Source organism: Acomys minous, assembly GCF_964271855.1.
Source record: "Acomys minous genome assembly, chromosome: 16".
In the NCBI taxonomy this organism is placed as follows: domain Eukaryota; kingdom Metazoa; phylum Chordata; class Mammalia; order Rodentia; family Muridae; genus Acomys; species Acomys minous.
The window spans coordinates 67101546-67127541 of record NC_140498.1 but is presented as its reverse complement, the minus strand read 5'-3'; the positions used below and the strand labels follow the sequence as shown (position 1 = coordinate 67127541).

The following is a 25996-nucleotide window of genomic DNA, read 5'->3' as shown; positions in this document are numbered from 1 at the left end:
AGATGCAGAGGAAGTGATCCTTAGGGACATCTAGCATTTACAGGAGGATGTCCCAAATGAGCTTTGAGTTATCTTCATTTGTTGTCTGATTTACAGGCCAGGTCAAGGTGTGAAAACAAAACAACGCACAGGGGCTGTAGGGAGTGTGTAACCTGGTGTCATTGTGGAAGGTCTTGCAGGGAGCAGCTGGCAGGAAGGAAGGAGAGCGCTTGAGGTGTGGGGGTTTTCTCTGTTAAGTTGTATCCAGAGACAGAGTATAAGAATTGATGGAGGGAAGGAGGGGGGAAGTGGGACAAAGGAGGGAGAAGAAAGGGAAGGAAGGCCCAAATAAGGGTGGAAAGTAAGATGAGAGAGAAGGAGGAAGGAAACAAAAAGAGTGGAAGGAAGAAAAGAGGGAGAGAGGGAGTGGAAAATGCCTGGGATCGGGGCCTCAGACAGTAACCCCGTGCCACAGTCTGTGGACCTGTGACCCCCTAGGGCAGTGGTTCTCAACCTTCCTAATGCTGTGACCCTTTAATACAGAGTCCCTTGTGTTGTGGTGACCCACAACCATAAAATTATTTCCGTTGCTATTTCATAATTGTAAGTTTGCTACAGTTATGAATCATAATGTAAATATTTTATATGCAGGATATCTGATATGCCACCTTGTGAAAAGACCGCTCAACCCCCCCCCCCCAAAAAAAGGTCATGACCCACAGGTTGAGAACTGGCTGCTCTAGGAGCTCCTTAAATCTGCATTTTCTGCCCAGAGCTCCCAGTATCTGCACCTCTGAGGTGGGGCCTAACCAGTGTTTTGTGCCACCTCCGTTGGCTCAGGTACATACTGTAACTTGAGCGCCTCCTCCAGAGACCCAAAGTAGAATAATGTCATTGCAGGGAGCTAAAACCACAAGCCTTGACTGACAGCTCTAAGGGGAACCTCTGTCCCTGGAGGACTGGCTGGGGCTCTGCCATGGAGCCTTAGCTCTCCACACAGTCACTGATCTGTGACTACAGAGAAGCGGTGCCTCCAGGAGGAGCCACCACTGTTCCCAGAAACTGCAGTAGTGGGATTTCCTAAGTTACAGCTCACCGCTTTGGAAAGAAAGGCAGAGGCAGGGAATGGGAACGTGTGCGCATGTCCCGAGGAGACTTCCATTTGGGATGCTTGCTGAATTTGCTTTTATGTCTTTGGCACTTTGGGAGAAGTGACCAAAGACAGACTGGCTCCTTTCAAGTCAAGCAGCGGGCTCTTCCTGTCATCCTTGTTCCCAGGCTTTGATACGCCTCCCTGTTGAGAAGTTTAAAGCCATCACTTTCTTACCAGGGATGGAGGACATTGTGAAAAGGGCTCAGAAGAGGAACCTAGGGGCATAGCTCAGCCAGTTAAGTGCCCTCTGAGTGAACAGAAGGACCTGAGTTCGATTCCCAGACCCCACATTTTTAAAAAAAGCCACTGTGGGGACATAACAGCTGTAATCCCAGCACAGAGAGACAGGTCGGGTCCCAGGGAGAGACCTTGTTTCAGAAGACAAGATGGAGGGTGGATGAGAAATCACACACACACACACACACACACACACACACACACACACACACTCCAGAGAGCACATTAAACAAAGCCAATGCTAGGCTCTGGGCATATGGTAGAGGGCAGACTTTGGGTTTCTCCAAGAAGAAAGCAGCCTAAAGGATCCAGAACCCCGTGTGTGTCGTTCAGAGTGAGTGTCATCCTAGCATCTTAGCAGCTACTCTATCGCTGTGATAAAACATCATGAACAGGACAATGTATAGAAGGAAGGGTGTGTTTGAGCTTATGGCTCCCGAGGGACAGACAGTCATCACCATCAAGGCAGGTAGCGTGGCAGGAGGCAGGCAGGTGTGGTGCTGGGGAAGTCCACATCTCAGCCCACAAACAGGGAGCAGAGAGAGCTGACCGAAAATGGACCATGAGCCTTTTGAAACCGCTAAGCCCACATACTTCCTTCAGCCAGACCACAGCTCCTAATCCGCCCTAAATAGCCACCTGCGGGGACCAAGCTTTCAAATGCCAGAGACTCCTGAGGAAGAGCCCCCTTCAAGCATCCACACTGTCCTATCAGCCTGCCTCCTTCATGGGCAAAGCCGCTACATTGATAGATCCAAGGCCCACATTCCTTCTGGTTCTTGAATTTCATCCAATTCATTCACTCACTAAGTCATCTACAAGCACCCCGTGGGTAAGATGGGATGGAGGTTGGGTAGCAAGTATTTAGATGAACCCCCGTGTTGAACGATCTCAACATCCTAAGAGCCACTGGCTCCACGGTCAACACTTGGAGGCTGCCTTCCGCGCAACTTCCAGCATCCATCTTTGGTTGGCGACTCGGAGGAAGTGGAGACAATCTGATGGTTGTGAGGGTCGCAGCTGAGGGGTCCTCAATCCCACCCCAGAGTCAGAAGTCAAAAATAAGTTACTCCGTTAGTTTGATCATGGAAACGGGCAAGTGCAGTGTAGCGGGAGTAACTTGAAATGCCACAGTTAGGTGTGATGGTGTTGCTGGGGATGGGGAGAGAGACCTGCCTGCATCACAGTCACTATCCTGTGGCCTCTTCCTTATGAAGCAGGGACCAGCACCTACCTACCCCATATACCATGCAAACAACAACAACAACCCGACCACCCTAGTCTAGCTTGGGGAATGATGGGTTGGTTGGGTGAGGAATCACTTGCACACCCACTGGAGGGCCTCAAAACAGCCATGCCACTCGAAACTCTCACCCCACTGTTGGTGACAACTTCCCCATAATGTCATAATTGGGGTGCCCTGCGGCCTTCAGTTACCCTTCTACACTTTATTATAGCACCTCCCATCACCCAAGGCCATGTGCAGCAGGGCCAAGTTGTGTAGAGCTGGGAGGGGCTGTAGGAGGGAGTAGCTGGAATCTCAGATGAGGGGTAATACCCTCCCGGTCCCATCCTCTGCCAGGGAACACCAAGAGCTACTCTGGTAAAGATGCCATGGTCGTTGTGCTCAGAGGACAGCATCCCACAAGTCCATCAAAGGACCTGGGTGTTGTCGACCTAAGGGTACCTCTGACCTTGACCTCGACTTCCCTTCAAAAGGGACTCGGTTGCTGATCAGCTGGTCAGTATGCTGGTTCAATGATGCCCGATGGGGTGTGGAAGTGAGCTCGTGGTGACTGGCCAGAGGGATGGTGAGAAAACCCTGTTCCTCAGAGGGGCTCAGAGCAGCAGTGCATGTGAGAAAAGGCCTGGCTCGGCAGCCCCAGGCTAGAGGCTTTGAGAGTTGGAAAGAGTGCCCAGGAGACAAGAGTGGGGCCAACAGGTTTCTGTCTAACAAGAGAAAAAGAAAACCTTTAGGATGTAGAGCAGAGGATACACTGGCCATGGTGGTGCACACAGGGGTGTCGGCTGTGTGCAATTTAGCACTGACAACAGACCCAGGCCTGGGCAGAGGCACAATTATTTAGTGAAATGCTATCCTGGCATAGAGCAGGCTGACCTTGAACTCACAGAGCTCCACCTCCCTCCCAAGTGCTGGGTTAAAGGTGTGTGCCACTGTGTGACCAGACACTCCAACCCCTCTTTGCGGCATAAAGTAGAAAAGAACCTAACACCTGTCACTCCACCCTAAGTTCTCATCCGGGGGCTCCCCGCAACCCTGCTCAGCATCCCAGCGTAACTCCTTAGACGCAGCTTTCTCAGCTCATACGTCGCTTTGCCTTTCTGCAGTACCTTGTAAATTTCTTCTGAGATGGGTTGTGTTGCCCAGGCTGGCCTTGATCCTCTCGCCTTCCCCTCCCGAGTGCTGGGATTACAGGCGTGCACCACCATGACCAGTGTATTCTCTGCAGGAGGTTGTCCGTGGGAGTACAGAACTTCGGTGGGGAGAAAATGTCCTCAGAGGCCTCATTCTGAGCAGCAGGAAGTGGCAGCTTCCAACAGGAAGTCTGGGAGGAGCCTAGGCTGGAAGCCAGCTCTACAGAACCCAGGCTGTGGCCCTCACTCTTCAGGGGCTATGGGCTGACGCCTGTCTTTTCTCCAGACGTGTCATGGTGAAGTCATCACCTTGATGAAGACCTCTCCTGCCATGGCCGTTCTTCCATTTGAAAGCACTGCCGGGAAGGACTTATTGGCTACAGCTCTTTCCTTGCCTCTCCTGAGGGAATTTTTGGTTCTATTGTCCTCAAATATATGAGTCATTGCTAATGACAGTAATTAAGGAGAAAGGGAAGCCAAGGAGCTGGGAACACAAGAGGCCTGAGAAGAATGGGGAATGTTTCAATAAAGTCCTGGTGACAACAGGTGTCCATCCAACTGGAGATAGAGAGGCAAGCGTGTAGGATGCTATGGCTCCAGAGTGAAAGAATTACTTGATTTGGTAGTTCGGGTGAAAGAATTGCTTGATTCTCTTTCTGATTTGACTATGACTCAAGAGTTTGTGTAGCGAAGAAGCAAGGTCTGTGTGTGAGGGTCCTCTAGAGGAGCAGAACCCTCAGAATGAATGTGTATCACAAAGGGCATTTATTAGATACAGGCTGGTGGTCCAACAGTGGCGCTGTGCATGCTGAAGAGGCTGAGAACCCAGTCGCTGCTCAGCCCATGAAGCTGAAGGTTCAGAAGTCCTACCTGCCTCCGAAGGCCTAGAGGAGTCCTGGAGAACAAATGGTCCCTAGTCCCCATTGGAAGGACAAAGACACTGAGTTCTAATGTCTTCAAAGGTTGGCTAGCGCATCGGTGGAGGCAGCCACAGTGCAGATGCACTCACCAGCAAAAGGCAAAGGCAGGCAGGCAAAAAGCAGCAGCCTTTCCCTCGCGTGTGTTTAGGTCTGGGTAACCCCCCTGGAAAGTATCTGTCCTGGGGGAAGGATCTTCCTTCATCTTGTAAATTCTTCAAGGAAATACAGACCCATCAGGGGCATGTTTCTCAGTTCATCCCAGATGCAGTCAACTTGACAGTAAAGACTAACCTTCGCAGACAGGAAGCGGCTTATTTGTTTGCTCAACCAGGTGAAGTCATCCCTAATGTTTGGTGCTCTGAGCTTTGCCTGAGGCTTAGAGAGGCACTGGACAGGGATGGAAGTGAGGATGCAAACCCCATTTTGAAACTTCAGGACATGGCTCTTGACTTAAATGATGTGAAATGTGTGTTGTGGAACCACCTGCCCCTTGCCTTACCTCAGAGAGGTGATCATGAGGCAGGGGAGCATGCCGGAACTGCACAGGCAGTAACTGGGGCTGACAGAACGTGGGAGCTGAGTCACCCAGACTGCCATGGATAACGGACCTGAGAGAGTCCGCTGTCCGTCGCTGTGCCAGAACACTGGGAAAAACCAGCCTAGATGGGGAAAGGTTGCTTTGGCTCGTGGCTTCAGCCCATGCTAGCTTGACCCTGGTGTTCCTGGGTCACAGTGAGGCAGAACACGGTGGTGCGGAGTGTGTGATGGGGGCAGAGCTGTTTACCTCCTTATGGAAGGAAGGGAGGAAGGAAGGAAGGAAGGAAGGAAGGAAGGAAGGAAGGAAGGAAGGGAGAGGCAGGATAAGAAAGGGAAGGGAGAGTGAAAGTCCAGGAACAGCCTCGAGGGCCCTCTCCTTCTCGTAGTGTTACCAACCTGGCAGAAATAAATGCATCCCAAAGAGACCCTTTATGCATGAGCTTTTGGGGGACCCCAGAGGAAAATACCAGAAGGTTGCAAGAAAACCTGCCCCTGACTCTTCTTTCTTCACCCTTTTCTTCTTCCTCCTTCCCCCTCTTTTTTCTTTCAACACACACTGACTTTGTTTTATCTGTGTTTTGTTTTCATCGTGTGTGTGTGTGTGTATGTGTGTTGCATATGTGTGCATATTTTTACTTGCACACAGAGGCCCAAGGTTGATGTTTGCAATCGTCCCCCATCACTCTTCCACCTTACTCACTGAGGCAGGGCCTCTCAATCAAGCCCAGAGCTGACCGATAGGACTAGCCTGTTTGCTCTGAGGATCCCATGACTCTGCCTTCCAAGGCTGGGATACAGGAGAACCACGCCTTGCATTGATGTGGACGCTTAGAATCCAAGCCAGTCCTCACATTTGCACAGCACCGTGAGGCAAACCACTGAGCCATCCCCCGCCCCCCTGCTCCTCCCCCCAACCCCTACCCCGCACATTATCCTGCTTCTTGTTGCTGCTGCATACAGACCAGCACCAAGCGGAGAAGTCTGAAGCACTAGCCACTGTGTTGTGTGCCTTGATGTTGATGTTTCTGGGTCAAGAACCAACAGGTTTCTAGTATTAGAAAAAGTGTCATTTTTTTCAGTTTGGTGGCAGCCAGAAGTGGCAGTGGCTGGCAGTGGCAAGGAAAGCTCCCTAGGGACTGTCCCTACAGCACCCATATGTGGCTTCTCCAACACAGGGTCTGTGAACTTCACACATGGCCCCCCAGACTCCCAGGAGGGACGTCCCCCATTCCCGTCAGCACCATGGACATGAATCCCTTCTCTGGCAGGAGGGGGCACGGGAGATGACTCAGCTGCTGTGCAAGCCTAAGGACCTGAGTTCAAGACTCCAGAACCTATGATAACTGAAAGACTCAACTAGGCTTGGCGGCCTCTGCTTGGAATCCAAGATCCGAGGACACAGGGATAGATGGTTCTCTGGTGCTTAGGGACCAGCCAGCAGAGCCTGCCCGGTTGGTTACCCCACGCCATGGATACCCTGTCTAAAAACACAACACCTGAGGAACAACACCTGAGGTTTTACCCTTGCATGTTCACATGCATTCACACACACATACACACACACACACACACACACACACACACACACACACACGCACGCACACACACACACACCCATACACATGCACACCACACACAGACATACATACCACACATATACAGAGACATGCACATCACACACCCATATACACACCACACATACACTACACACCCACACAGTCTCTTTTCTTAGTGTTTTCATTGAAGGCTTATTGATACCTTTAACGCCTTTGCATTCAGACCTCCAACTGTCTCCATCCTTAGCATCCACTCGTCTCCCAGTTTACTTCTGATGGACCGACCAAGTAGAAGAAGGAATTCAGTATGGCGCCTTTAGAACTAGCTCCTTTCCCAGCAGTGCAGTGCATGTGAATTGTTTGTTTGGAGACAGGGTCCTGTGCAGCCTTACTGTGCAGCTGAGTCTTGCCTTGAACTCCTGACTCTCCTACCTCCCGCTCCCAAGTGCTGGGATTACAGTACAATGTACTGAGGGAGGGGGCTGTCACACATGTTCATGTGTGAAGGCAGATGGTTCCCTTTGTTCCCTGACAGTCTATCATCCCATATGCATTAGTTGTCCTCCTGTTGCTGTGATTTAAAAAAAAAATACACTGAGAAAAGCAACTTAAAAGAGGAAGGGTTGATTTTGGCTCACAGTTTGAGGATGCACAGTCCATCATGGTGGGGGAGGCATGGCGGGAGGCGCGGGAGGCAGCTGCTCACATTGCATGCATAGACAGGAAGCAGAGAGCGGTGAATGCTGTTGCTTGGCTTGCTTTCTCTTTTTTTATCCAGCCCAGCACCCCTGGGACGGTGCTGCCCACACTGGGGTTGGGCCGTCCCACATCAGTTAACCCAGTCTAGGAACTCTCTCACAGACGTCCCCAGAGGCGCCTTTCCCAGGTGACGGTAGATCCTGTCCACCTGATAATCAGTAGTAACTGTCACCCTAGGGGTGCAGCCCCCCCCCGACTTGTCGCCCCCTCCACCAGTGGAGTTGTAGTTGGGAGGCAACTCAAGCTGCCATGCACCCTGCACACAGCCTTGTGTGGCTTCATTTCTGACTCATCTCACAGGAGAACTTTGGAGAACCATCCCCACATGTTGTCACCTGGTCCGGTGACACAGTTATCTGCTCTAGAGGTTTGATAGTGACATGTTTGCTCTGAAGCCATGCATAATCCTCCTGCATGAGGTACATCTGGAAGTCCTCTTTCTACTTTGATAGGAGCGTCCAGGTTTTGCAGAATCCTGCGTGCTGTTCTGAACGCCAGTTGGTACCTGTGTGACTCGTTTCTAGATTTCTCTCTATGGCTTGGACATTATATTCTTCTGTTTCCCAGTGTCACTTGTTTTAGTTACCAAAGATTCCGACCACCTTTAATTATGTAGTAAAGTTTATCTAGTTTTCTTTTCTTTCTTTCTTTTTTTTTTTCCTTCAAAATTCTTTTGGCTATTCTACCTCCTTTGTTCTTCCCTGTAAATTGAAAACCACGTTTGTTTCTAGTTTATAGAGAGTATCTGGCTGTGCGTTTGCTGGGCTCATGCTAAAGTGTGGACCACTTTGGAGAATATTTCCCTTGCCTGTACGGTCACCCCTCTGATTCTCCCATACTGTTTACTTAGAGCGTGTATGTAAGTGGCTTTGTAACTTTCAGATCTAACGCATTTCCAGGCTTCTATCTACTTCATGTTTTCATTGCTACTTTAAATGGGATTGTGAGCGTGGGGGTGTCACATGTTTGTGTACATATGTGTAGAGGCCAAAGGTCAACCTTAGGAACCATTCCACAGCATACAGTCTACTTTGTGTGTTTGAGACAGGGTCTCTCGCTGGCCAGCCTGCAGTTCACTGGCTCATGAGGCTGGCTGGATAAGGATGCCCAGAGATGCCCCACCTTCTTAATGGGGATGCAGGAGTTCTGGACTCTCATGCTTGTACAGCAAGCATGTTACCAAAATGAGCCATTTCCCAGCTCCCTAAATGGAACTAATTTTTAAATTTCAATTCCCAATTATTTACGGCTTGTGTTTAGACAGAGAATTGATTTTTGAGCTTTTGACCTTGCAGCCTGCAGTCTTGCCAGCCTCTCTTGGTTCTTGAACCTTTCCTGGAGTTGATGAGGGTTCTCTGTGCAGACAGTCATATCGCCTACAGGTAGGAAGCCTCCCTGTCAGTTTCCCTCCTCCTTTTTTCTTGTCTTCACTGGTCTGGACTTGCCGAATAGAAAAGCCGCACAGGACGCCTTCCATCCTCCCTCATCCTTGATCTCAGTGACATCTTTCAAGCACTCATCTCAAATGAGATCGCAGCCGCAGGCACGTTATAGATGCCCTTTATCACATTTACCAAATTCTTTTAAATTCCTACTCAGTGGAGAGGTGTGGGTTTTTTTTTTTTAATCATGATTAGATCTTAAAATTCATCAAATGCTTTTCCTAACCCTATTAAGATTGGGTTTGCTTCATTCTGTTGGTTTGGTGCTCTGCTGTAATTGATCGTCAGCTATTGGACCACTGTTGCGTTTATTGCACGAATCCCACGAGATAAGGCTACACCGCCATCGTTGTATATCGCTGAATTTGATCTTTTCAGTAATTTCTCGGTGGTGTTTTGAACTTACGTTCATGAGAGGTGGCTGTCTGTGGGCCTCTGTTCTCATCTGCAATGTTGTTTACTTATTTATCTGGTTCCTGGATAACGACTGAGAATTGTTTAATTATTCCTCCAATGCCCGATGGGATTCTTCCGGAAACACCAGCAAGTCTTACGGCGTTCCTCCTCTGGATGGGCAGCATCCTTGAAGCCCCCGCAGAGTCAGCCTTCGGTTGCCTTAGTAAATGTCCTAGCCCAGCTGCACACTGGCCACTCCCTCCCTCACCACCCTTTCCCCTTCCTCACCCCTCTCTTCCCCACTCCCATTCCTTCCTCCTCCCTCTTCTCTCTTTCCATCCCTTCCCTCCTCTCCTCTCCCCTTCCCTCCTCCCCTCTCCTCTTCCCTCCCCTCCCCCTTCCTCTCCCTTTCTTCTCCTCCTGTTTCCTCTTCAGGTCTCTGTGAGCTACAGAGAAGTCATAATTCTATTGTTTGTCAGGCTTTCCTTTTCTGGGAGACTCCGATGTCTGAGTCTCCCTCCAACGTTCCACATCCCAGACGCAGCTGTCCTCGGGACTATTTTTAATGCTCAAGGTTCGTGTGGTACTGAAAGGGAAAGTGGGGCAGTTTCCCTGCAATGTGTGGAGGGAAGATACCTGGGGAGGCCATGGTCATGGGGGTGACTGGAAGTCACCTGAGAGACGACGTGATAGATTCTCAGTTCTTCCATCTCTGTATGAGACGAGATGATGAAGAAGACCCGTGGGAGTGAAGGTATTTTTGTTTGTTGTTTGTCTGAGATGGGTCTTATCTAACCCGGACTACTATGTAGCTGTGGATGTAACTGTGGATGCAGCTGTGGATGTAGCTGTAGATGTAGCTGTGGATGTAACTGTGGATGCAGCTGTGGATGTAGCTGTAGATGTAGCTGTGGATGTAACTGTGGATGCAGCTGTGGATGTAGCTGTAGATGTAGCTGTGGATGTAGCTGTGGATGCAGCTGTGGATGTAGCTGTAGATGTAGCTGTGGATGTAGCTGTGGATGCAGCTGTGGATGTAGCTGTAGATGCAGCTGTGGATGTAACTGTGGATGCAGCTGTGGATGCAGGTGTGGATGTAGCTGTGGATGCAGCTGTGGATGTAGCTGTGGATGCAGCTGTGGATGCAGGTGTGGATGTAGCTGTGGATGATCCTCCTGCCTCTCCTTCCCGTGTCACCTCACCCAGCTTATGTGATACCACAGGTGGGAGCCAGGGCTTCCTTCCCGCATACTAAACGGTGTGCTGCCCACTGAACCGCAGCGCCAGCTCTAGGCTGCCATTGTTAACAGGACCACGTCACCACTCTGGGCTTTGTGTCTTTTTCTTTACCTGAAGCCTAAGAATCCTTTAGGTTTCTGTGCTTTGTTCACTGTGGAAACAAGTTCCTAAAGAGCCAGGGGCTGTCCTTCCTGCCCTGAGAGGACTCACAGTCTGGCGAGTTGGAGCAGCCCTGCTTAGAAGGGCACTGACCTTTCCCAGCAAGCTTTCCTGTCTCCAAGGCCCACCATATGTAAGACCAGCCACTGTGTTGGGCATGTGTGTTCCTGTGAAGGGGGCCTGTCCACCTTCTCAGTTCACACCGTGCCTCCCCACCCCCAGCCCCTACCCCCACCCCACCCCCACACCCCTGCACCCCTCAGCCAGGAGTACCATTCTTCAGGCTCACCTTCCTGCCAAGGTCTGCCTTTCTTCCAAAAGTCAACTCCCCTCACTGCCCCCCCCCCCGCAAAAGCTTCCAGAACGTGTCACTCCGTTTTGTTCTTGCTGTCTTCCTGACAAAATACAATATACAAAAATCTGACTAAAATAAATAAATTCAAGGCCACTGAAAGATGGCGCCTCGCGTACACACACCTGTCACCAAGCCTGACAGTCCCAGAGTACTGCTGAGGGAGAGCCCTGGCTTCCACAAGTTATCCTCCAAGCTCCGTATAATCACTGAGGTACTCCCATGGTGCCTCCCAAATAAAGACATATCAATTTATTTAGGCTGAGCAGTCGCAGTCCATGGTCGGTAGGCACTATTGTTTCTGACTGTGGTGAGGCAGGGCATCCTGGGAAAGGGTGTGGTGGGGCACAGCTGCTGACCTCACAGAATGCAATGGTTTTAAGCCAATGAACAAGCCAGTGAGCACTATTTCTTCTGTGGCCTTTGCCTGCAGTCCCGGCCTGAGTTACTTCCCACAGTGGCAAACTGTGGCCCGGAGGTAAAGCCAGATAAGCCCAACCCTCCTCTGGGTTTCTTGGGCAGCTGGGACAGTAGCTCATTCTGTAAAGTGCTTGCCTTAAAAAGCACAAAGACCTGAGTGTGACCCCCAGAACCCACTTTTTAAAAGCCAGACATGGTGGTGCCTGCTTATAATCCCAGTGTTGGGGAGACAGACAGGTAGATCTGTGCGGCTCACTGACCAGCTCACTTAGTATAATTGGGAAGCACCAGGTCCCCTAAAGTAATCATATCTAGGAATTGTATCAAACAACAGCAACACAGAATAGAAGAGGCTGCAGCTGTGGCTCAGTGGCTAAGAGCACCTGTCACCCTTGCAGAAGACCTGGGTTCAGTTCCCAGCATCCATATGGGAGCGCAGAACCATCCACAACTCAGGTACCAGTGACTCCAATACCCCCTCTGCCCTCTCTGGGCACCAGGCACACACATGGCACATACATGGCACACAGGCAAAACACCCATATACATAAAGTAGAAATAAATAAATCTGGTTTTTTTTTTTTTTTTGAGACAGAGTTTCTCTGTATAGCCTTGTCTGTCCTGGACTTGCTTTGTAGACCAGGCTGGCCTCGAACTCACAGCGATCCACCTGCCTCTGCCTCCCGAGTGCTGGGATTAAAGGCGTGCGCCACCACGCCCGGCAGTAAATCTGTTTTTAAAATGTGGATAGGACCAGAGGAACAACGCCTGAAGTTGGCACACCCGTGTGCAGCCACATGCAGACACACATTCACACACACACACACACACACACACACAGAGAGAGAGAGAGAGAGAGAGAGAGAGAGAGAGAGAGAGAGAGAGAGAGAGAGAAGATTCTAGTTTCCTTTCTGTTGCTATGACAAACACCCTGACATAGAGTAGCTTAGACAAGGAAAAGGGTTACGTGGCTTACTTCCGGGTCGCAGTCTGTTCGTCACCGAGGGAAGAAGCAATTCAGGGCGTGACTGGAGGCAAAGCCCACCGAGAAGCGTTGCTCACCAGCTCATGCTCAGCCAGGTTTCTTATCATATAAAACCCAGGGTCACTTGCCTAGGCGTGGCGCTGCCCACGGTGGGCTGGGCCCTCCCCCCTCCCACAGCAGTCATCAGTCAGGACAGTTCCCCACAGACCAATCTAATCTAGGTGGTTCTTCGGTCGAGTTTCCCTCTTGCCAGGTTGTGTCAAGGGAACCGTTAAAAACTAACTTGAAGGTGTTCTGTTCAGGAAGTTGTCTCCTGTGCCAGTGTGTTCCCCTATAAGCATATACAGGGGGGAAAGGTCCCCCTCAGTCACAGTCATAAGGGGAAGGGAGTAAGGGGAAAGTGGGAGGGAGGGAGGAATGGGAAGATACAAGGGATGGGATAACAATTGAGATGTAATATAAATAAATTCATTAAATATTTTTTTTTTAAAAACTAACTGGAAGCGGAAAGAGGAGCTTCTGGAACCTAGTAGCAAGTGGAAGCCATTCTACATGCGACCCTGCCTTGCCTGTGAAGACTTGAGGTGGCAATAGAGATGGCTGAGGAAACACTAGGGAAAGGTGTAGCGTGGCGTCCGTCTCATGACTGTAGGAAAGGCCCATCTGTGGGACTGGCCACTGCTCTAGAGCATCTCCTGCCTCTGCCTTAAGGAAGCAACTCTCCCACAGAACATGAGAGATGGACCGATTTGCCTTCCTGGCTACACAAGGATTAGCTTGGGAGGCATTCACCTCCCTTCCCTTCTTCTCCCCGATTGCTGAGTGGCACTAAGATTTCTTTTTTGTCTTTCTCCCCATGGGGCCTCCGCCGCCATTTGTGGCTGCGCCTTCCACCTCCTTATGGGAACAGTGCCTACTGCACCCCCACAGAACGTGCAGGCAGAGGCTGTGAATTCCACCACCGTGCACTTCCTGTGGAACCCGCCACCCCAGCAGTTCATCAACGGCATCAACCAGGGATACAAGGTACCTGGCCCGGGTTTGAAGCCTCCAGGCGGCACTCCACTCGTGGGCAGTGTTGATCGCATTACACAATGGGTTCTGCCCTTCCTGTGTCGTCATCGAGGAAAATCCAGGGCATCAAATGAGGGGCACCACAACCGTGGTGGGGCCACGATTTACCCTGTCTTACCTGTTGTCCCAGGAGAGATTTGAATGATCAGTGGGTAAGAGGGTACAGGAGAATGGGCTCTAGTCAGGTTAATGGATGCCAGGGAAGGCTGGGAGATGGCCCAGGCAGGAAAGCACTTACAATACAGGCACGAGGACTAGGGTGGCCCCTCAGAACCTATAAGATGAAAAGATCCGCTCGTGGCAGTGCACACCTGTAATCCCAGCATTGGGGAAGCAGGGTCAGGAGATCCCCGGGGGCTGGCTGGCCAGCCTGCCTACTCGAATCGGTAAGCTCCAAGTTCAGTGAGAGACACTGTCTCAAAATCTAAGATGGAGAGTGATTGAGAAAGACTGCCTCCAGCCTTCACATGCATGGACACCCGTGGGCACACATATACATCCACCCTTGCACATACATGTGCACACATTCATCACACACACACACACACACACACACACACACACACACACACACACGAGAGATCTATGTGGGATGGTTGGAGTCAGCAGGCCCATCCTCTCCTTCCAGGAACAGGATTCTCTGGGCAGTCCTCAGACTCAAGGGCAGGGACTCATGGGAGGGAGACCCTTGTCCAGCAAGGAGACCATTTTTCTCTCCGCTTTGGGCATAGTTCTGTTTAAAGAATGGGAACCAGAGAGCAGTCCAGGGTGCCCGCCCGCGCAAACTAAAGTAAGGAGCAGAATTTCTGGTGCTGGGTAACCTGGGCCGGGATGCTCATCCTAGAAGCAGAGTTTCTTTCCTCTACATAAACCTCTCCTAGTTGGGCGTAGGAGTCTGAGTTCATTGTGCAAAAGTAGGTCCACTAACCCCTCAGCAGGAGTCTCAGGGAGTCAAAGGTTGTCATTCTTGGCACTTGGTTCATTTTTCTTTTCCATTTGGGTTCAGCTCCCTCAAACACTTCAGCTGCCTCGGCTTCCTCCACAGAGGCATCTGAAGGCAGATGCTTTTTTTTTTTTTTTTTTAAAGGGAAATTGTACTGATCAATCCAAAACTCCATCACTCCTGACTCTGCTGCCAGGTCTGAGTGGCGAGGACACTGCGTGCCTCTGATGGCTGCCTTGTTAGTTTGATCGGCACAGATGCACGGTGTCCTGCTGCCTGCTGGCTTTCAGAATGAATCAGTCCTGGAGATGCATGGTGTCAGGAGACCAAAACTCACTCACTCACGCCTCTAGCCTTGCCAAAGCAGAAAGCAGCTTTTCCTGCACCATGCAGTTTTACACACACACATACACACACACACACACATGCACACACAAACACTCACTCACACACATACACACATGCATGCACGCAAACACACACACACACAAACACTCACTTGCACACATACACACATGCACGCACGCACGCACACACACACGAAGGCACACGTGCATATACGCTGTTTCTTGTCTTGTTTTTAAGACAGCGTTTCCTGTAGCCCAGGCTGCCTTCAAACTCAGTATGTGAACTCTTTTATCTCCAGTGTTCACCTCCTTAGTCCTGGGACTACAAGCACATGCCACCATGTTGGGTTTCTGTAGTGCTGTGGTAGAACCCAGGTCTCCCACACGCTAGCCAAGCTATTGAGCAATTATGGCAGATTCCTGGCCTGTGTGTCTGCCCTTTATTTCAAATCCTAACCTATCTCCTAAAATCCACTCTAGGAAACCAATATAACATCAATTATAAATCACTAGGATTGTTCCTATTGAAATATTTTGAGTCCATGTAGATGTCTATCTGGAGGGTATTTGTGTTTATCTCCTCAAGCCAATTAGCTGAATTAACAGATGATGTCAACTTTACCCCTCACTGTTTGAAAAAAAAAAATCCATGTGCAGTAATGGAGAGTTAAGCAGCCATTTGTTCTATTCATACATAGAAAGCTATGTGTATGAATGTACAAAAATATGTAAGACATATTTAAACCCAACTGCTTTTTGAAGTGAGATTATAAGATATAATAGGATTTATAGCCAGGCCTTACTGTCTCGGCTGCGGAGGCTGAAGCTGGAGAACCACAAGTTCAAGGCCAGCCTGGGAAACTTAGGATTTAAAAATGTAAAAAGTAGGCAGGGAGATAGGTCAGTGGTAGAGCCCCTGCCTAGAATCCCCCAGTGAGGGGCTGGGGTGTGACTCAGTGGTAGAGCCCCTGCCTAGAATCCCCCAGTGAGGGGCTGGGGTGTGGCTCAGTGGTAGAGCCCCTGCCTAGAATCCCCCAGTGAGGGGCTGGGGTGTGGCTCAGTGGTAGAGCACCTGCCTAGAATCTCCCAGTGAGGGGCTGGGGTGTGGCTCAGTGGTAGAGCACCTGCCTAGAATCTCCCAGTGAGGGGCTGGGGTGTGGCTCAGTGGTAGAGCCCCTGCCTAGAATCCCCCAGTGAGGGGCTGGGGTGTGGCTCAGTGGTAGAGCCCCTGCCTAGAATCCCCCAGTGAGGGGCTGGGGTGTGGCTCAGTGGTAGAGCCCCTGCCTAGAATCCCCCAGTGAGGGGCTGGGGTGTGGCTCAGTGGTAGAGCACCTGCCTAGAATCCTCTAGTGAGAGGCTGGGGTGTGGCTCAGTGGTAGAGCCCCTGCCTAGAATCCCCCAGTGAGGGGCTGGGGTGTGGCTCAGTGGTAGAACACCTGCCTAGAATCCCCCAGTGAGGGGCTGGGGTGTGGATTAGAAGTAGAGTGCTTGCATAATGTGTATAAATCTCTGGGTTTTATTCCCAAATATAAAAAAGCGGGGGAGGGGCGGTGAGCCATTGAATTGTAATTATGCTTTCTTTAAAGACATACTAATTGTAAAATATCATTTTGATATAGGTAAAGAAATTCAGTTTAAAGCGGTCTTTTTTAAACCCTTTCCCTACCAGCTTCTAGCATGGCCAGCAGATGCTCCCGAGACTGTCACTGTGGTCACTATTGCTCCCGACTTCCACGGAATCCACCACGGCTACATAACAAACTTGAAGAAGTTCACAGCCTACTTCACATCCGTCCTGTGCTTCACCACCCCGGGGGATGGGCCTCCGAGCACACCTCAGCTTGTGTGGACCCACGAAGACAGTGAGTGTCCCTCTGCGTGTGTTTGAGCCCATCCTCTCAGGGCCTCTTGTCAAGAGGTAGTCACATCACTTCCTGTACTGGGTTGCAGTGCAGAAGGCTCCGGGAAGCCCCGTAGCTCGGTGCTCTTGCAGAGGTGGTCATCCCAGCCAGTGTAAACCTGAAATGGCAAAATGGCAGGTGAGCCGTGGAATGTAGGAGGGGCCTTATCCAAAGGCAGGGGCTCTGTGGGGCAACCATGGAGGAAGTGACGCTACTGTGGTCAGTCTTGCTGGGCTTGACTGTCATTCAGATCTTTAATTCTGATCCCCTCACTTTTTTGCCTAGCTGCCAGCCATGCCTCCCCACCCATTCTTTCATCTCTGCCTTTGGCTAGCTTTTGTGTTACCTCCACCCAGTCACTTCCCCAGACCCTGCTCTGCTCTAAGGCAACTAACTGATGTGACAAGGACAGGGTGGGGTGAAGGTACCTGGGGGAGTAACCACAGGCACACACCAAGACCATATGCAAGAGGATGCCTAGATGGGCACAGTGACATACGCTCATCCTAGCACTCGGGAGGCTAGGCAGAAGGACTGTGCTTTTGGGGCTAGCCTGGGCTACAGAGCAAAATCATTTCTAAAAACGACAACAAACAAAACTAATGGAAGCATTAGATGTCCCAAATGGGGACCGTTGGGGAAGAAATGAAATGGTCATACAACAAATATCTTATCGTTATTTTAAAAACTCAAACTTTGGAGCTCAAAAAAATGGAGGGAAAACTGTTCAAGACATAATGTCAAGCGGAAAAACAATGGTCAACAAAGTTACTTGAGATCCATGCTTTAGCATAACACACTTATAACACTTGTATATTATTTTGAAACTCACTGTCTCTATATGATATGAGTGTGTGTGTGTGTGTGTGTGTGTGTGTGTGTGTTTGTGTGTGTGTGTGTGTGTGTGTGTGTGTGTGTGTGTGTGTGTAGAGATACAGTAACTTTCTCAATAATTTCTTTTTTTCTTTTCTTTTTTCTTTTTTTTTTTTTGTTGTTGTTGTTGTTTCTAGACAGGGTTTCTCTGTGTATCCTTGGCTGTCCTAGACTCACTTTGTAGACCAGGCTGGCCTCGAACTCACAGCAGTCCGCCTCCCTCTGCCTCCCGAGTGCTGGGATTAAAGGCGTGCACTACCATGCCCACCCTATCATCTCAATTTTTAAAAAACTGATTCTCTTAATGAACCCGGAGTTTCCACCAGGCTAGGCTGGCTGAGCACTGAGCCCTGGGATCTCTCTCTCTCCACCCCTGAACTGGGATGATAAATGTACTGCAGGACACCCAGCCTTTTTTTAAAAGTAAATTCTGCGGCTAGAACTCAGATCTAAGGTTAAAGCAGTTGCCAAGCAAGTGTGAGGATATGAGCAGGAATCCCCAGAACCCACATAAATGTTGGGTGAGTGTACAGGCTGTGTAGAGACTTGCTCTGACTTCAGCCTCAGAAGACAGAGACAGAGATTCCCAGATCAAGCCAGATAGCAAGACGAGCCATGTGGGCAAGCTCTGGCTTTGGCTGAGAGGCCTGCCTCAGTGAATAGGCTAGAGTATTAAGAATGATTCTCAGCGTCACCCCCAAGTGTCTACATGCACACACACACACACACACACACACACAAATATTCATACACACACATTCACACCTGTGCACATGGATGGTGGCCCCACACATGCAAGCAGGCAGGCAAACATGCATACAGCCACACATATACACGAAATTAGAAAACCAGGAAGGAATATAATAAAATAGAAAAACAACTCAGACCTTCAACTGAACCATCTCCCCTGCTCCTGAGCCACCATTCAGAATAGGCAAGAGGCCTATTTGTCCTGCTCAGGAGGAAGGAGCACCCTCCTCATGAAGGTGGCATCGAGGGTGGGGTTGCAGTTGGCTCTGGGGGCTTGCACCCCAGCAAAGAACCTCTGCTGTGTCGCGGCAGGCCTTCTGCAGAGCCCCGGCGAAACCGCGAACATGCTGGGGGGAGGGTCACAGCATGAAGGAAAAGAGTATAAATTGCAAGTTAGACATTAGCAGAGTTAGAGGACAGCGCAGTTGGGCAGGGATCCAGGAAGCAGAAACACTGGGAATATAAAAGGAGCAGAAAGCCCTTCTCAACTACCACATCGATCGCAGAAGAACAAGCCGCTTCAAAAACCCGTCAGCATGTCTTTCTGGAAGCCGGTGGTTCGGGGAGGATGACACGGTCCTGACAACCACCCTATTGTAGCATCTTCCGCCCCAGAGAAGTGGCATTTGTCAGTGTTTCAGCCCCCTGTGAAGGCTTTGCTGATCTCAGCCCCATGAGTGCGGCTTCCAAGGCTGTACCTGTTTTAAAATTCATAAGTTGTATTAGGGCTTTGTCATGGTTCCAGGAGGGAGCGAGGGAGGTACTGGCTGCTGCTTGTGTAGCAAGGCTGCTGGGAGGCAGAAAGGGGCCTGTGCCCACCACTCCTGCAGCCCAAATGAGTGAGATTGTTCCCAGCAGGTTTGCAAGGGGCCTGGAACGGGGGGGGGGGGGGAACTCCCCTCCTAGACAGAGCAGGGCCTCAGCTGAGAGACCCACCGAACAGTAGATTGTCCTCTCCAAACACTTACTTTTCCTCTTAGGCAGGATGTGATGGTGCAGACCTTTTGCTGGCACTTTCTCTTGCTCCTGAAAATTCCCTTGGGTGGGAAATGTTCAGGAAGTAGACTTCTGGGTCAGTCGAGCAGGCACTGCCCTTGGCCCTAGGCTTTATTTCTGACTGCCCCACAGGGTCCATGGTGCCATAAAAGCCAGACTCCTGGCTCCTGTTACTGGAAGATTCTAATACCCTTCACTGTGGGATCCTAGGCAGGGGCTCTACCACTGAGCCACACCCCAGCCCCTCACTGGGGGTTCTAGGCAGGTGCTCTACCACTGAGCCTCACCCCAGCCCTTCACTGGGGGATTCTAGGCAGGTGCTCTACCACTGAGCCACACCCAAGCCCCTCACTGGGGGATTCTAGGCAGGTGCTCTACCACTGAGCCACACCCCAGCCCCTCACTGGGGGATTCTAGGCAGGTGCTCTACCACTGAGCCACACCCCAGCCCCTCACTGGAGAAATCTAGGCAGGGGCTCTACCACTGAGCCACACCCAAGCCCCTCACTGGGGGATTCTAGGCAGGTGCTCTACCACTGAGCCACACCCCAGCCCCTCACTGGAGAAATCTAGGCAGGGGCTCTACCACTGAGCCACACCCGAGCCCCTCACTGGGGGATTCTAGGCAGGGGCTCTACCACTGAGCCACACTCACATTTTCTCACAGGGGACTCCAGGCATGTTATTCTACTATGGAGTCGTTGCACCCATCCCTTTAATGAAGGATTCTAAGGAAGTGACAGTTTGCTAAGCAATTGATTTCCAGGTCCAACCAGGTAGATTAGTCTACTGGATTAGATGAGAGGTAAAGACGGAAGCTGTGTCTGAAATGTCCTCTGTCCACTTTTCTCGCCTCCCTGTGTGTCTGCGTGGAGCTGGCAAAGTATCGCACCCAAGAGCAGAGAGCGCACGCAGCCCCTTGCCGCTGCGTCCCCGCTGTGCGCCTCCTGGCGTTTTCTTCCCTGCAGGCTTCTGCTGGCCCTGTGGCACCACTTCCTCTCAGTGGCTAAAGCTGTCCTCACAGGTCTGATCAAAGAAGGCCGGGCTCTCCTGTTAACAGACCTCTTCATTTTTAATTGGTAGAACCGGGAGCTGTAGGGCACCTGAGCTTCACGGAGATTTTGGACACGTCTCTCAAGGTCAGCTGGCAGGAACCCCAGGAGAGAAACGGCATCATTATGGGTAAGCAGCCTGTCTCCTGGAAAGGAGGACGGGAGGGGTGCCCTAACAAGAAGGGGGGACCTTCATGTCAAACAAAGCCCGTAAGAGTAGACCTTGACCTCCTGGGAGTAGCTGACTTGTCTTCCTGGCTGTGTGGTGGTGGCCATGACCCTGAGGGTGGGGCCACCAAGGAGGTGTGGCTTGTCTCTTGGTGCGGCCCACTTCAGAGCTGGGAGGTTAGTCTCTGCTTCAGACACTGCAGAATTCTCTCCGGGCAGCTAGCATCCATTGTCTTTTTGACACCTTTTCTAATGCTTTTAGCTCAATTCTCAGAGCAGCCTGGGAGCGTATTGATATTCTGGCCATGTGACAGGTGAGGCACCTGAGGCTGGGAGAACCTCTGGTCACCGAACACGCCTACTGTGTGCTGGTCAATTTCTTACGCACTCCTAGTAGGGTGTGCCGACACCTCTGTCCCCTGGATCTCTGAGTCAAGCTCAGGGTAAGGTGCACACAGCTGTCCATTCACAGTAAACCCCTCCACAGATGGTAAGGGGCTTGGGAACAGTTCCTCTTCACAAAAATGTTAGTGTTTAGTTATTGTTGTTGTTGTTGTTGTTGTTGTTTTCTTTATGTAACACTGTGTGGATTAACGCTAGGGCCTCCCAAACGCTAGGCAGTAATGCCCCGATTTCCCGAACATTGCCGAAGGAAGCTCGTATTCTTCTGTTGAGCCGTGTCTGAGAACTGAGCAGGTGTGCCATGCTGAGATAAGATGGGCGAGGTATTCAGTGGCTGCCACCAGCCTGTGCTGTGGGTCCCTCTTTCTGTGAGTATCCTGCACAGCAGCAGTGGCTGCTAGGAACACTCACTCCCCTGTGGCTTGCCACCTCCCCAACACCGCAGCACGCAGCTTCTTGCTCTCCGTGACTGCTTATCTCCTCCACCCGATCTGGGCATCGAGGGCTCTGAGGGTGGAGGGCTCCATGATCTCACAGCTCAGCTTGGAGGTGGCCCTGGTAGCCACTTCCTTGTCTCTGTATCATCACATGCTGGGAGTAAGGTACAAACTGTACCCCTGCTCTGCCTGGAAGGTCCCATTTTCCCCTACCCACAGCCCTCAGTGTATTACCCCAAGCCCCTACAGGGCCAAAGAAATACCTAGCAGTGCTTTGTGTTAAGTTCAAGTGACTTCAAAATGTGTGCGCTAAAAATGCAAAAATAGCATATTTAATAATAACACATACAAGGCTGAGGAGATGACCCACTCAGTGAAATCCTGAGTTCAAATCCCCACCTGTTTTTTTTTAAGCCAGGTATGGGCTAGAGAGCTGGCTCAAGGATTAAAAACATGTGTTGAACTTACAGAGAATTGGGGTTCAATTCTCAGCACCCACATGGCAGCTCACAACCATCTATAATTCCAGACCCAGGGAATCGGATGCCCTCTTGTGACCTCTGTGGGCACCAGGCACTCACGTGGTGCACATGCATGCGTGTAGGCAAGACACTCATACATATAAAATAATAAAAATAAAAAAAGATTGTAAAAATAAAGCAAGAAGACCTATGGGTAAAACTAACCAGGGCCCATGGGCGCTCACAGAGACTGAATCACCAACCAAAGAGCACACAGGGGCTGGACCTAGACCTCCATACACACATGTAGCAGATGTGCAGGATGGTCATCATGTGGGTCTCCTAACAATGGGAGCAGGGGCTGTCTCTGACTCTCTTGCCTGCCTATGGATCTTTTTCCCCCTAGCTGGGCTGCCTTGTCTAGCCTCAGTGCGAGAGGATGCGCTTTGTCCTGCCCCTACTTACTGTACCAAGGCGAGTTGGTACCAGTGGGGGGGGGGGGGAGGTGTCCCCTAAATGGGAAAAAGGGGGTGTGGGGCTGGGACGAGGAGGGAAGGAGGGAGGGGAACTGTGATCAGGATGTAACATGAATAAATAAATAATGGGGGGCGGGCAGTGTGGTAGTACATGCACTTGTAACCTCAATGTTGCCCAGACAGAGAGGGGAGGGTTCCTGCTGCTCTCTGGCTAGATCAAGGCCACCAAGAGACCTTTCTCGATTCTCAGTACAGCACTCTCCGTTTTTCTGGATACCATGTGCACACAGATGCATATACATTTTTTTAAAAACACACATGCAAAGCTTAAAGGAGGAAAGCGTGTGTGCAGTATGCTCTGGCCACCTTTTGGGTACCGCCCATCTGCCCAGTCTATGGTTCCCCGATGGGTTTTTCCACCTCGCTTCCCACGTCACCCGTCTTTTGGAAGTCACAGCCCAGATCTCTGCCGTACAAAGTTAGGCAGCATCCACAGATGCGTGGCAGCTCACCATGGCCTTACAACAACTTTCGCCAAGCTGGCTGGCTCATGAGGTAGGGACGGCACGAGACATCACAGACTGTCACTGCAACAGGGCCCCTGCCACTGGGAGGTCACAGCTGTGATCCTGGCAGCCAGCCAAAGCAGTGCTCAGGATGGGGGACTCAGCTGTGTACCGCCCCCCCCCAGAGCTCCTCACAGTGGTTCTCAAATCACACCACACAGCATGCTGGAGCCAACCCACCTCAAACCCCAGCCACTGAGCAATGTGCTTGTCCCCGCCCACCTGACTCTGCCAGTGCCAGACAGTGCCTTGCTCTGGGACCAGAGATGGCTGCTCCTGGGGTGAGGCCTCAGAGTCCAGCTCTCCCGTGGATGTGCTTCCCAGTACAAGACAGCGATACAGAGCGTGTAACTAAGATGGCTTCCCCAAGCCTGGAACGGAAGGAAGCAAATCCAGGAGGGAACAGACCGGCAGCAGAGAGCTGACATAAGGTCGCATAGCTTTATGTCACACGGGGGGGAGGGGGGGACAGAAACAAACAGGAGCAGAGAGGTGATGGTGTGTCTGTGTAATAGGAGTTTTTTGGTGTGTATATGTATGTGTGTGTTGTACGTGCAGCATGCATGTACACATATATGTATGTGTGGGTGTGGGGGTATGTGTGCATGTGTATGAGAGAGTATGTTCATGTGTGTACAGACGCATGTGCGTATTGTCTGTAGAGGCCAGAAGACATTCTCAGCTGTCTTTCCTCAGGCACGATCCACCCAGGCCTCTCACCTGGCCTGGAATTCAGCACATGGAATAGCCTGGCTGGCCAGCAAGCCCCCGGGGTCACCTTTCCCCCACCTCCCCAGCATTAGAGTTACAATCAGATATCATGCCTCACGTGGGGTCTGGGGACTGAACTCAAAGCCTCATGCTTGCACAGCAAGCACTTCGCTAACCGAGCCATCTCCACAGCCCCAGAAAGGAAGTCTTTCTGGCTCAGAACCTCGCTCATCATAAATTCTGCAGAGTGAGAGAGGCAGGCAGCCTCACAGGCCCAACTGGCCTCAAGGCATCTACTGTGTTCTAGAAACTGGCCAAGACTCTTTGGTAGGCACCCTAACCTAGAAGGGCCTCCCGTGTCTCAGATCCACACCCTCACCCCGCCCAAGCTCCCACCTCCCCCCCCCCAAACTGCCCACACTCTTCCCTCTAGTTTTATAGCTTGAGGGGAGACCCGTGGAGCTGCGCCAATGTTCCATGGCTGAAAGCTGGTTGCCAGGACCTCCAATTTATGATCATCTGCTCTCGCCAGCTAATGGGGCCTAATGAACTCATTTTCATACTTTATTTAAACAAATACCTGTAGTCACAAGCGGCCAGCTAGTGTTTATGATGGAGCTTGACCCTCAGAGCTCTGATGTTTCCCAGTTGGGTTCTGCTGGCCGGCTTCCACTGTGGCCTCGGTTGAGTGAAGGAGCCGCCCCCACTGTTAGTTAGAGCTTTAGGCCGACTCTGCCCTTCACATCAGGACCAAAGTTGTCCACTCTTCACTCTCTGGCCTTCGCTTCTCTCCACTCCTGCCCACGCTGTTCAAACATGCGTCCGCAGAAGCTGCCCGCTGTTCTGAGAAAGCGCTATAGAGGGGACAGTGTCATTAGCAGGATGCCATCCAGCCCCCAACCCCGCTGCGACACCTGCCTTCAGTGCTCCTCAGTACTCCACACCCTGCCTGATGGTAGACACTACCCCAAAAGCCGTGGCTCTTCCCTAGCACACGCCCCAAGAAGGTCAACATTGTGCAGGAGATGATGGTTCGGCCAAGCGCATGCGTGTGAGCCCGAGTCCCCAGAGCCCGTGTAAAAAAAAAGCAGGCGCACAGAACACACGTGTATTCCCAGCACCAAGGAAGTGGAGGCAGGCAGGGTCTCACAGAATCAGTGAACTTGGAGTTCAGTAAGAGATACTGTCTCAAAACTTAAGATGAAAAGGGATCGAATACCTGGACCTCTGGTCTACGCACGCACGCACGCACGCACCAAAGAAAACAGAAAAAAAACTGCTTGCCAACAAACCTGGCCTCCTGAGCCTACGTCACGGAATGGTAGCCTGCACCTCCCCCTCTTCAGAGACATCATGTGTCTACCTTCCCGCTGCTGAAGGCAGCTGCAGGACGCACACACAGCTAAAGGTTTGAGGTTTGGTCCTGGGCAATGTGACCTTTGTGGTAGGGGCGTCTGTTGGAAATGATGCTTTGTAAGCCTGGCCCTTGGTGCCCACGCCCATTCCGTGCTTTCATTTTGTTTTGTGGCCAGACTGAGTAGGAAGCTTAGAGCAAGGGCGGCCGTGCACCTGCCCAAGTAAATTGCCCATTGTGCTCTTGTTGTAAATTGCAGTATCTCCCGACTCTCGCCTGTAAAGTCTGATTTATGAGGGCCGGGATGCAGACAGACAGTCTGTGATTGGATGCACCACTCTCTTGTAGAGAATTTACTCCAGATCAACAGAAAATTATTTCTGAAGCTCCCGTGGTCGTTAGTCTCAGTTAGCCGTTAGCCCGGGGGGGCGTTCCCAGCTGGTCCGAAGCACAGTTGGTGATGACTGGGAAAGGCTGGCTCTAGGCAGCTCCTCGCTCTGCTCTCTCCTGCCACAAGCTAAAGTTAGATGAAGCACTAGCTGGCCAGAACTACCTTCCCCGCCCCCCACCCCCACCCCACATCCCAAGTCTGTGTGTAATGGAGGAGGGGCGTCCTTACACACCAAATGCCCATTGCTCTACCCTGTGGCAACATCCCATTATACCGTCCCTCCCAAGTTCCCAGCCAGAGCTTTCTTTCTGCTGGCTCTGAGCTTAGGCCCTCCTGTGAAGGCTGGCTGGGGACGGGGAGAGGGGAGGGGTGCACATGCTTACACATGTGGGTGCAGCAGTTGAAAACCAGAAGGCAACATTGGGCACTGATCCCCAAGCACTACCCACCTTGATTTTTGAGACTCGGCCTGGTACTCACCAATTAGGCTAGGTTGGCACACCATTGTGCCCCAGGGGTTGGCCTATCTCCATGTCCCCAGCATTGGCATTACAAGCATAAACCACTACGCCTGTCTTTTCAAA

At 51.2% G+C, this 25996-nt stretch overlaps 1 protein-coding gene across 2 annotated transcripts in view; it reads left to right on the top strand.

The window, feature by feature from the left end:
• The window catches only part of SDK1 (sidekick cell adhesion molecule 1), a 955689-nt gene that overhangs the window by 760637 nt on the left and 169056 nt on the right, over positions 1-25996 (top strand). For both annotated transcript variants that reach the window (XM_084763891.1, XM_084763892.1), the window contains exons 18-20: positions 13421-13536; positions 16544-16736; positions 20478-20576. In XM_084763891.1, the coding sequence (XP_084620017.1) occupies positions 13421-13536; positions 16544-16736; positions 20478-20576 (408 nt within the window). The remainder of the gene's footprint in view (positions 1-13420; positions 13537-16543; positions 16737-20477; positions 20577-25996) is intronic.